Raw genomic sequence first — 12495 nt, 5'->3', positions numbered from 1 at the left:
GATCCAATAATATAATTAAATAATAAAAATATATTAAAATTAGAGAAGAAATTATATATCGGTATTATCCTTCCTATGGAATAACTTGACTAATCTATTTTAACGAAAAAGCGACAAAATAGAATAGCAAAAACATATTAAAACAAGAGAAAAAATTATATATATAATAAAACTATCAAAAAATAATTTAAAAATAGAATATTAATTACTTTTCGTAAAAATCAGGACGACTAGGCTTTCAACTATAATCGGTCAAAGTTGAAGTAAAAAAGCCCATCTATTCGTGCATATTTCTAATCTATTAGGTAATATGCTTTGACCACAGCCTTTCTTCAACGATTGAGAACTTGCAAGTGATTAGAACACGCTACTATGAACCTTTACAGGCTCGTGATCACCACATTTCAACTCCTTTTACTCCAACCAAACCATTGAAACTTCTCACCGAGGAGGTGAAAGTGGAACCCAACTGTTTGAATTCAACTACGTACAAATCCTTTAGGACGGCATGGGGTTGACCAAAGTCTCTTTCTCGAGTGTCAGACCTCCACAATTGACGTGGATAGAACTCGGAAACTTTGGAGTGCTCGCGATGATGGCTTTGGATGGTCAAAAGCGTGCATCGCGAGTGGGCGTCATCGTCCTCGTCATGGCCACCACCTTCTTCTCTTCCTCCGTCGTCCCATCTTTAATTTGGCGAGCAAAATTTGAGTTACTGTATTCATTCTTACATCTTAATTTGATGGAAGAGTGTTGCAGTGACACGAGGAGAGAAGACCTATGATGACCTTTCGAGATCTGTGTTCAAGATAAAAAGATTATGGGATTTCCATATTTATTTATTTTTCTTCTTTCATTCATTTTGACTCGGTATAATAACCCATATTTTTTTCTAGTATATCATCAATATTTTATATATATGAGAAAAGACAAGAAAGATGTCGAGTGATTTAAATCATCTAAGATGAATCAAGAAATTATTCATCGTATATTTTGGTTAAATAAAAGAAATAAAAGTCGGTGAAATATGCAAAAGGATAATTTGTAACTCTATATTGGTTATATTGCACGAGTGAAATGGAAAACAATTGAAGCTTTTAATTAAATACTTGAAGCAAACAATTTTTCCAAATGAAACAATAAATTAGGTTTTCCACGTATTATCTAATTGCTTGAATGACTATTTAATCTTTTTGAAATCTCTTTTTGGTTTCCTTAGCATGTTTACTTCAATCCTAACCTTCAAGTGATGTTTTCATCACTACTAACATCTCATATAATTAGATTTATTTTCACAAGATATCAGTTTAAGTCAGAATCAAATCTTAATACAATGTTACTTGGCTAAGTAATCATTTCACATCATTCTCTCCCTCAGCATGGATGACTCTATTGTAATCAGGTTCGATAAGTTTAAATTATTAATTCAAAATATTTTTATAAGTTAAATTTAACTATTTTTTGCTTCAAATTATAATTGGAACAACAACAATCACCTTCAAATGATGCCGTGGTTTTCTTCTGGTCAACATTCGTTGGTACGCTGCATCGCCAATGCACGTCATTGACTTGGGATGAGATCCTTTTCTCGCCGAAGCTTTTTGTTGGGGTCAAAGTCTATGTTGGACTTGGTTTAAGCTGCTGGTTTTGTCTTTGGGATACATAATATGCAAACTTGGTTAATGAGTTTAATTGGCATTATATGATATGCATAAATTTGCACGTGTGCTATCGATTGGCACCCATGTCAGCTTCCACGTCAATGATTGTCATAATAAGTCAATATTTGATCGTGTTGGATATCCTTATCGTATGGCGAAAACCCCCCTTGTCGACATTAATATGCCAAAGAATTGGACTCTATTGATTCTGATAGAATCATATAATTTTTCACATTGCATCGGAATTCACAAATGTTTAGCAGTGGAAGATGAGAATCTAGAAATCATAAATATAAACTTTAATGAAGCATTTGCATTAAGCTTAAATTATTGATTTGTACCGTTGATACAAATAATATCTAAATTGACCTTTGATAATATAAACATAAAAGACTTGGAAGATATCAAACCCTATAAAATTACAAACATTTTTAATAAACGATTCTCGGATGCTTAAGTTAGTTTTAGGTTTAGATGATTCGACCAATGATTTAAATAGTACTAAAAAAGTGTCCAAGAATATACCTAGGGAGCACTTTTATAATAGATTTCTGGTTTGTTACTTCTGTGATCGACATCAATTATGAGAGAGGAAAATGATTACTAAGACGTCTGTCAACCACATATCGATCATGTGATCCTAAAGGATCTCCATATGACACCAAAGTGGCAATTTATATGATGTTGATATGTTAATCATGTGGTGTCGAAGTACTGACATCGATGTACCGTATATATAGTGTTAATATGTTTAGTTACACGATACTGATGTACTTGGCATATGGTGTTGAGGTATCATCCACGTGTTGATGTATTGATCAGATGACTTTGCATTAAGAATCTCCCAAATCATCCTTTAATTAATGCAAAAAGAACCAATTTGTCAATAAGGTAATCGGTTTTCAAGATCGATGATGAATCAATTCATCAGTTTTCAAGATAGGACAATAATATAATTTTTTGTCTTCTTTAACTTCAAGAAGATATATGGTTTAGCTCCGTGAGCTGTGATTTGAACGAGGCTTTTGGGTTATTGAGTTTTCTTTTAAGTTCACAAGCATAGATATTATATTGAAATTTAATTTGGTCTTTGATTTATATAAATGAGAGTGCAAAGTAAGGCATGTGAAGATAAATTCTACCATTATCTACGAGGAAGATAAATTTTATCGTGTTTTCTATGTTTTCTAACGTTATATATTCTGATAAATTCTGAATTTATTTATTACTTAACCCTACGTAAACATGTAAAAATGATTTTATTATCTTTTTATTTAAAAACTATTCTATGTTTCTTAGTTTGAATCTTCTTTTGTGTAATTTATTTCTTAATTATTAGATAAAAATATTTGAATATTCCTTTTTTTTGTTATTTTATTATCTTTTTATTTTAAAAAATATTCAATAACTTTTTTCATGGGCAAGAAAAAGATATAAAAAAGTACCAAATTATTTGAATATTCCCTTTTTTTGTTGTCATCCTGCAATTAAAATAACATAATATTTTTTTAATATCCATATATATTCGACTCACTTAGTCAAATATTTTCCATTACATATTTGTTTTGACTATTCATGTATCCAATTGTAATCGGTTTCAGCTTTAGATTAGAGTTGAATGTCTAACTACTTTGTTGGATTCGGATCCAATCAAAAGCGTTATTCCATTTTTTTTTCGAGTACTATCACGTCTGTTTTTGAGTATTTGGAACCCGAAAGAAAGAAAAAATAAATTTTGAAGATGAAAAATATTTGTATCTCATGTTCCTTATCCCTCTTTCCCTCTTTAATTTGAGGGGAAGATACTTGTATATTGTCTTTTATGCAAAGATTATATCACAAATTTATCTTATGGTCAAGTTCGCATGTATCCAAAATTATCTAAAACTTATAAGTGCTGGTTAATTTTTGAAAACTTACTTCTTAATGTTGTTTTATGTAGCATTATTATTATTATTATTATTATTATTATTATTATTATTATTATTATTATCGATTTAGTGAGAAAATATTCCGATGACATGACTTGAGAAAATATTTCTCTTAGACATTAACGAGATTCTATGTGTCGAGTGATAAAAAATAATGATTATATCACTTAACAGTCTAAATAGCTTATTTTTATAGTTTTCCAATCAAAAAAGTATTGTTAAATTTTAATTAACTATTAGTCATCTTAATACTTAAGTTGATAGATAAGATAAGATTGATCGTTTATATTTTTGACATTTAACATTTGCCATATTAAGCACCACTGGCGCGAATTCATGTCATTTTGGATTTACATCTAAAAATAATTCTGTTAGCTCAAAATAGTCTATAATTATTATATTTTAAAAAGATAACTTGTGTTACACTCATGTAAATTCTAAGTATTTTAATATTCTTAGTAGATGATTTTTTCTCCCTTTGGAGAATTTTAAATAATTTTAGGAACGCTTTTCACTTGATTTCTACCATGAATGATTGTAAAATAATATATATATTGTGTAAAAGAAATTATTTTACTAATCAACTGACTAGTCGGACCGGAAAACTTTTTTTTTACCTTAAGAGTAATTTATTTCCTCTAGACTTAGATCTTTTGGTTTGCGTCCAAACGAATGAGATTACATCCTTTCGTTAATAAAATATTTTATTTTTTAATTACAAAAAAAGTTTTTAATATTGATAATGTCTCCTGTTGTATTAAGTTTGAACATACAAATTATATCATGTTTAACATTAATACCCCAAAAATAAGAATATTTTTCTTGAAAATTTTCAAAGTGGGTTCTTTCAATATTAAATACATACAAAAAAATTAAAAAAAAAATTAGCCAGTAATTAAAATATTTCGACAATGACATAGCAAAAAAGAATAATGGTAAAAAAAATGGTAGGATCATAAATAATTTGTGTCCATAAATGCATTTATCCTAATTGGCACCACAAAGACATTATGTGCTTAATGATTCATTCCAACCAAAATGGTGTAAATTCTCAAAAGGAAAATATTATTTGTATGGACCAAATCACCCCTAAACATTCTCACAAGCCAATAATTAGATGTGACATCACCCCCACATCACCCTTATTGTAGCCTTCCAACTCACCTACTTACCATCCACTATGTTTATTTAGATTTTAAAATAAATAATAAATGGATAAGAGTAGTGGATCACTTAACCTAAACTATCTTGACTACTTGTAATCAAATTGTGAATCATTTTGCTCATCAAGGAGAAAACTTGTAAGTCAGTTGGGGTTTAAATTTAGATAAAATTAGTCATTATCATGCTTCTTTCTATCATTGCTGGTATTTGTTATAGGCTTATAGTGGGGCTTTGGATGTGATTGTGCACTCATTGTTCTCCTTGTTTTACCTTTCTTTCAGCAGCTAGGATGTGCACCTGCACTCTTGTAAGATAGAGATAGAATTGGAGAACACTGATGGTCCACCAGGAACACCATCTCCCTGCACTGCTTTGCCTCTCTATAGCCTTCACCACTGTGTGTCTGTTTGTGCAGTTGCATGGATCATCTTCTAGCTGGGATAAATTGGCATGGAGGGACATTCCAGAGGTACTGCCTAATCTATGCTTGTAGGAAAGTGATGTGGGTTGATGGCCCTTTCAATGTCCTCTTCAATCATAATTCTCTTCATCTTTCACTCCTTTTCCTTTGAGAAATCATCTTCTCTTAGTGACTGACATATTGGAATATTTGTAGCACAGTTTTTGTGGCCAATGGAAGTATTCTCCAAAAGATTGGATTACCAGCTTATTATCCTACCAAGTGAAAAGGTGAAATCAAAGATGATCTAAACCACCTTGGAACAATGGATTGGTAGATGGGTGGGGAGTCACCGCCCCAGATCCGGCTTTGGTTTGTGCCCTCTGCTCCAAGCAGTTCACATGGCTATGTCTTGAGGGTCTCAGGGAGGAAGGTGAGCTCCAAGTACACGCAATATCTTGTACCTGCTGCTGTGAGATGTTTCCTTGTAATGGAAGAAGCAGTGCAACACTGCAACCCACTGGCTTCCATTTCCTGCATTATTTGGTCACCCGATGGACCTTTTCAAGCTTTACTTGCAGTACATAGCTGTGTCTCCCCACACCACTCTGAGGCCTATTATATTTGTGTTATGTAAAGCCGACACATTTGGTGTGTTGATGGAAGTGAAAGCTTTTAGTTGCAGAAAATACTTTACAGGCCTTTGAGCCTAAGCATCATTTTTTCTTATGGCAGATTTGAGTTTTGCATGGACAGAAAAGAAAGCAAAGAAATCCAAAGGTGTCAGTAATTTTATTGGATTGCATTTTATGACAGAAAGAAAGCAAACATCACAATGCCATTATATACTTGAGAACTCAGTTCAGCCATTCACTTCTCTTTCAGAAAAGGTTTCGGTAATTCAATTTGTTTTCTTCCCAAGTTTTACAGCTCCAATGAGAAGGATGTCTGACTCTGACATTGTTGGTAGCCATATCTTATTATAGATAGGGGATCTGGTAAGCTTCCTTGTGAACGTTGTTGTTTTATAGTGCCTAACCCATCCCTCTATATTCTCTACTTGTCTTTTTTCTTAAAACTAGCATCAATAATTAACATTTTTGGTCCCACAAATGATGATAATAATAATAATAATAATAATAAAACCTCAAGTGGGCTATCATTTTCTTTGATGGATGAAATGCTCTCATTCTTCCTATCAAACTTGCTTGCTGATTGCAGCTGCTGCCTGCCCACAGTGGTGTCAGACTTGTAACTGTCTCTTTTACCTAGCAATTATCTCACCACTATGCCCCACCTGTTTCTTCTTCCTCACCTGAGTCCTTTTCATCTCTGCTGTTGATGCAATCGATTGTGCCAAACATGCTTTCCTTTCCATCTCAGCTCTGTTCAAGTTGTCTAAGCTACCACTCAAAGTTTGACAATTGCAGCTCAGACTCACTCACCCCTATGTTGAAGAATTAAGAAGCGAAGATACTTCCAATGGAACTATTAACAGTCTCTTAGAACCATAATGGGCGCCATCACCTTGATGCTCTGGCATCAAAATCAAGCTATGCTTTTAGGAGTTCATATCTTCCAAGGCAGTGCAACTGGCAAGCATCCATCTGGAAGAATGTGACATCCTCAATTAACTTTGGTCAAATTCTCCTCGGGAACATCAATCATATTAAGCTTCTGCAGCTTGCTCAAAGAAAAACAAAACCATAGTTGAATTACATGTGAATCTGCTAAGTTCCTTCTTGTTGATTTATCCATGGTTTGACAAGTCTAACAGTGTTTGTGTTGCAGAAATAATTTAGTGAAGGAGAAAACAGCCACAGTTTCAGAAATTGCTGTAAGGATATTGGAGTCATTTTGGAGGGAGCAGCATCTCCTTGTGTCAATAGCCTCACGTCTCAAGTGTGAAGCAGAGCAGCAACGACAACAACATCAACATACAGCCTTCATGAGATTATAGCACTCAGTTCCGACCTCCTTTACATTTCAATCAAATCTTCCACACCTTTTTCTTCCACTGCAACCCCTACTCAGTGTTGTAAGAGCTGGAGAGTTGAAGAGAAGAACTGTCCACAATGAAGAAAGCTCAGAATGTTCTTGGAATCGATCGGTGCGGGCAGCTGAAGGAGAATTCCAAAGGGATCGCATTGATCTCTTTATATATCTATAGTCTCGAGTGATCATGCGATTCCTTTGGAATTTTCCATCTGTTGCTATATATTTCTCTCTCTCTCTCTCTCTCTCTCTCTCTCTCTCTCTCTCTCTCCACTTAGCCAGGAAAGCAGATCCTACAGGTGATGGTTAATGTGATGGTAAATCCAGAAATATTTTGTCTAGTTGATTTCTTTCTCATTCATGACTCAGTGCCTTGTTCTTGCTGTGAACGAATCAGTGCCTTCTCTATGAGCTTCTAATTTTTTGCTTTCAACCTGATCCTTCTTGAGAAGCTCCATGGTAGACGTTTTCCAGAGCTTCTTCTCAGCATAAGCTGTTCTTCAATTGATATTCTTGATATATGCTTCCTATTTGCTGAGCTATTCTTGAAGCCACAATAGAGTGGTGGTAAGAAGTTTCTCAATTGATTTCACTCTTCAACAGGAAGAAGATACACCCAGAAGACATGAAATTCTAGAATTAGTGTGGTATGATGAACTAATAATTCTTTTACAGCATCTTTGCAGGTTTTACAGTTGAGCAAAAAATAAATTTAGCACAATTTTAGGCAGTTCCTAATACAAGAGGGACTACACCACTATCCCTTACTCCTTGCTGCAAAACAGAGTCCAACACTGTGACTAATGCTTGCCTGGTTTTCTTATGAGATTTCTTCCATTCTTCTACCAAACATATGCAGTGAATTGGGTTAATAGTTGCAAAGACTGTATCAAGAATCATCAACCACAAGGCAAGGAGTTCAAGAAATGCAAACTGCAAGATACATTATATATTTTGTGAGTATATCTTAGTCCACTGCTGGTGCTGAAAAGTTTTGTTTGTTTCTCTGAACAATGTCTGTTCTTGTGACAAAATTAGTATTTGGGTCCTCCACAGGAGCTGTCTGCTATGTAAGACAAGTAGGAGGTTTACATCAACAAGCTTGTGTCAAACTCAACCAAAGTGTTTCTTATGCTCTCATGGTAAATGAGCAAAGCAAAGGAAAGCCTTTTATAGTATGCTTTGTTTGAGGAGATGACACTAAAATTGAGTCAAATCACAAGGTGGAACTGTGGGCTCTTCTGCATGAAAGCTGGTCTGGGAAAACAATGTATTAAATAGTGATGCCAATTTGATGGCAACACCTTTATTTATTGAAGTAATGCTCTTTTACACTTATTTTATTGAACATTCAGTCTGATAAAGAATCAGCTTGTATAATAATATTATTTTTCCTATTAGATGGTGAGTAAAAAGAGTTGATTAAATGGATACTTAACCAATTGACTTGGATGGACAGAATGTTGGATAGAATGGATGCATAAATTAATTATGCTCATCAGAACAAGTTTCATGTTCTAATTTTTTGTAATGACTTGAGTGATTTTTGAGTCATGATGAGATTATTCTTTAGTAATCTTTCAGAGTTAAAAGTAATATTAAATATGGTATCCCTTCTTCTCCAACATTAATGTGCTCAATGTGATCCTCCTCTAAATCTCAAATCAGATAAGAAACTGATACAAAATGATCCACAAGCTTAGGGAAGATTGTTCATATCCTGTCCATTAGGGTGATTTGATGATGACATGATTCATGAGTTTATTAACCTTCCACATGACATTGCTTTGTATCTCTTATAATTCTTAGTTCAAGTAGGCCTTGAATTAATTAAATATACCTTGATCCACCTTCAAAATCAGGTTAGGATTTGAATTAGAATCAGAATTCATGTTGGAGACAGAGACAGAAGAGAAGAGAGAGGAAAGAGGAATCAAACAAAGAAAAGAAAACACAGGCTGACAAGCACTGGACTAATTACCTAATCATAGAAAAGTATCTATTAGAAATTTCTCAGTTGAACATTTCATCCCGGTCCTCAACAGTCCCTCTCTTATGTTATCTTCTTGTGAGATTCTCGTAAAGCAACTCTCCAACATCCTTTAACCTATTAACAACCCTTCACTATTCTTTGTTGACCAACATCTCTCTCTCTCTCTCTCTCTCTCTCTCTCTCTCCCAAATGTTTATAGCTTAGGTGTATGACAATAAATGTGACGGAACTGTATGATGCAAAAACGCCATCATCTGATGCGTAAGTGATATTAGCAGCTACTTGGAGTCATCATCTCAATTTACATGCATAAAAGTCAACAGTCGATCTTTCCACCACATGTTACCAATCCAAGGCTTGACTACACAAACTTCATCTTGCAGTCAAAGCCCGTTCTACAATTCCATGGAAGATGTCGCGATCAACGGAGGGCCTCAAAGATGGCGTCCGTAGTGCTCGTTGTCGCAGGAGAAGTGCTGCCACAGTTGACCTTGACTGATATGATTTCCTTGACCATTCTCCTCACAGAGGAACCTTCATGGAAGATCTCTGCAACCCAGTGAAGACGGCGCATGTCGCCTGTGTCACGGCGGGAAGAGTCCATTCAACACATCTTCTGGTAAAGCATACGCACGCATACACACACACACACTCTCTCTCTCTCTCTCTCACTCTTCAGTATATGTTGGATGACATGTGATGGAATCACGTCCAAGAATCTTCTTCAGCTCGCCTACTCTCGTGTAGCAGGAACTAAGAGTGGCAGCATGGCCGGAGGCGGAGCCGGTGGGCGTACCCTGGAACAAACCTCGACGTGGGCGGTCGCCACCGTCTGCTTCGCCCTCGTTATCATCTCCATTGCCATCGAGCATGGCATCCACCTCATAACCAAGGTAAGTTAACCACCAGTTTCACCTTGCAACAGTGCTTGTCTCTATTGCCAGTTATCACAGCATGCAACTGCTTGAGTTGCCGATGCTCTCCTCCTAACCTATCTGCAGTCATGGAGAAGAAGAAAGAAACCTTCGTATGTGGTCATCATGCCACAATTGCTTTCCCAATGGAATACCACTGCAGAGGACATCGAACTTACATGAATTTTCACACCGTTTGCAGTGGTTGGAGAAGCATCATAAACGGGCACTCCAGGAAGCCTTGGAGAAGATCAAATCTGGTAAGCTGCGGTGCTCAACTCGCTCCTCGATGTCATCTTCTGACAACTTCTGCACCAACCTAGAAACCGTGTTGTCTGCTTGCCGCAGAACTGATGCTGCTGGGCTTCGTATCCTTGCTCCTGACAGTGGGGCAGAGCGCCATCTCTGAGATCTGCGTGCCGAAAAGTGTTGGTGATTCATGGCATCCTTGCAAGATGGAAGTGCATGACGACAGTTCCACGGCTCACTCACGGCACTTGAGCGGTCGAAGCGGGCCTGACAAGTGTTCTAAGAGGGCAAGCATTCTATGGATACATTATTTAAGCTTCAAGCTCGGTAGATCCTAGTGTAATCTAACTCAACGAAGCTGGTTGGCATGCAAACTCACAGAACAAAATTTCCTTCATCTCTGCTGACGGACTCTATCAACTCCACATATTCATCTTCGTTTTGGCCATCTCTCATATTATCTACTGCATCTCCACCATGGCTCTGGGTAGATTAAAGGTACGGCAAACACATTAATCCATCACAAGCACTGATCTTTTGATGAAAACCTATGAGATTTACATACCTTTGAGACATTGGTGACAGATGAAACATTGGAAATCATGGGAACTGGAGACGAAGACTGCAGAGTACCAGTTTTCACATGGTAAGTCAACAAATAAAATCCTCATATACTCACAAAATGCAATTTACACTAATTCTGAATTGTGGGAATGGATTGGTAGATCCTGACAGGTTTCGGTTTGCTAGAGAAACATCCTTCGGACGTCGTCATCTGAGCTTCTGGAGCAAATCCCCAGCTTTAATCTGGATTGTAAGGACTATTTCTTGACTCTAATGGAAGTTCTAATTATGCAGTAGCATATCGACATAATTCGCCACTCTCAAGTGGCAACAGCAATTTATTGAGCTATAAATTTCTTCTGTTAGGCGTGCTTCTTCAGACAATTCGTGATATCACTTCCAAAGGTTGACTATCTGACACTGCGCAATGGATTCATCATCGTAAGTAAATTAAGAGAAAAAAACTAGTTTTTATATTGAAAAAGGCATTTGAAATTCCTCAATGAAATGCTAAAAATTTCAGGCACATTTGGCTCCTCAAAGCTCATCCAAGTTTGACTTCAGAAAGTATATAAAGAGGTCTCTGGATGAAGATTTCAAAGTTGTGGTTGGGATCAGGTATGCTTCTACCCAGTGATCAAATCATAGGGATGAACTATATAATCTGAGAGATCATAGTGTTTGTATTCAAGAGAGATTTCTACATCTGTAGCTATTAATTCTTCAGATTCATCAGATTGTTCCACAGTAACTATTTCCTAATTTAATAAGCCAATATGCAGCGCATAATTATTTACTTTGTACTCTGCAAATAAGTAGTCCATGTGGCTGGCAATCTATCTTCCAAACACAATGAACGACTATGATTTTTGTTTGAATGTTTGCAGCCCAGCTCTATGGTTCTTTGCAGTCATCTTCTTGCTGTTCAACACTCATGGTATGTATCATGCAATTTTCCTCCTCGAGTAAACTTTGTTATATCTCTGATAACTCTCAATTAATCCTATTTCGCAGGTTGGCATTCTTACCTATGGCTTCCATTTGTTCCCTTAATCGTAAGTTCATTAACCTTTGCACTCCATTGATATCAAGTGTCCTCTGTTTTCTGGAGGAACCAGTGCTTGCGGCAAAATTTTTAGTTCTAATTTGATGTGAAGCATTTCATATCAAAATCATGGAGATATAGTCGTGTTTCGATCCATCAAAACCGGTTGATCATAAGTCATTTATCTACTTAGAAGATCAATCAACCCAGTGATTGGTTTCCTTGATGACTTCACTGCACTAGTTATCTGGTTCTACGATTCTGAGTGGAATGTACTCTACAGATTATTCTGCTGGTGGGGACGAAGCTTCAGGTGATAATAATAAGGATGGCCCAGCGGATCATGGAGCGTGGGGATGTCATCAAAGGTGTCCCTGTCGTCCACCCCACTGACGACTTGTTCTGGTTCCGACGCCCTCGATTAATGCTCTACCTTATCCACTTTGTTCTCTTTCAGGTTCCTCCCATACTTAACCTGCATTTGCTACATATCCCATGTATATCTGTGAAGATCATATCTGATTGAATATTTGTTGTTGATGCAGAATGCTTTCCAGCTTGCCTTCTTAGCCTGGAGTT

At 36.1% G+C, this 12495-nt stretch overlaps 1 protein-coding gene and 1 long non-coding RNA gene across 2 annotated transcripts in view; both read left to right on the top strand.

The window, feature by feature from the left end:
• The first annotated feature begins 6507 nt into the window (after nucleotides 1–6507).
• On the top strand, nucleotides 6508–8551 carry LOC135672320 (uncharacterized). Its single transcript, XR_010512943.1, has 2 exons — nucleotides 6508–8107; nucleotides 8208–8551. It is a non-coding gene; the product is annotated as an uncharacterized LOC135672320 (long non-coding RNA).
• A 1110-nt stretch (nucleotides 8552–9661) lies between these two features.
• LOC135672319 (MLO-like protein 6) overlaps nucleotides 9662–12495 on the top strand; it is a 3883-nt gene continuing 1049 nt past the window's right edge. The window contains exons 1-13 of the mRNA XM_065180777.1: nucleotides 9662–9763; nucleotides 9895–10037; nucleotides 10261–10318; nucleotides 10407–10594; nucleotides 10689–10805; nucleotides 10893–10953; nucleotides 11033–11121; nucleotides 11238–11312; nucleotides 11395–11489; nucleotides 11759–11808; nucleotides 11886–11926; nucleotides 12200–12373; nucleotides 12462–12495. The exon at nucleotides 12462–12495 is cut by the window's right edge and continues 2 nt beyond it. Coding sequence (XP_065036849.1) covers nucleotides 9912–10037; nucleotides 10261–10318; nucleotides 10407–10594; nucleotides 10689–10805; nucleotides 10893–10953; nucleotides 11033–11121; nucleotides 11238–11312; nucleotides 11395–11489; nucleotides 11759–11808; nucleotides 11886–11926; nucleotides 12200–12373; nucleotides 12462–12495 — 1108 coding nt within the window. The 5' untranslated portion in view covers nucleotides 9662–9763; nucleotides 9895–9911. The remainder of the gene's footprint in view (nucleotides 9764–9894; nucleotides 10038–10260; nucleotides 10319–10406; nucleotides 10595–10688; nucleotides 10806–10892; nucleotides 10954–11032; nucleotides 11122–11237; nucleotides 11313–11394; nucleotides 11490–11758; nucleotides 11809–11885; nucleotides 11927–12199; nucleotides 12374–12461) is intronic.

This window comes from Musa acuminata, chromosome BXJ1-4 (assembly GCF_036884655.1).
Source record: "Musa acuminata AAA Group cultivar baxijiao chromosome BXJ1-4, Cavendish_Baxijiao_AAA, whole genome shotgun sequence".
In the NCBI taxonomy this organism is placed as follows: domain Eukaryota; kingdom Viridiplantae; phylum Streptophyta; class Magnoliopsida; order Zingiberales; family Musaceae; genus Musa; species Musa acuminata.
This window is presented reverse-complemented; position numbering and strand designations above follow the sequence as displayed.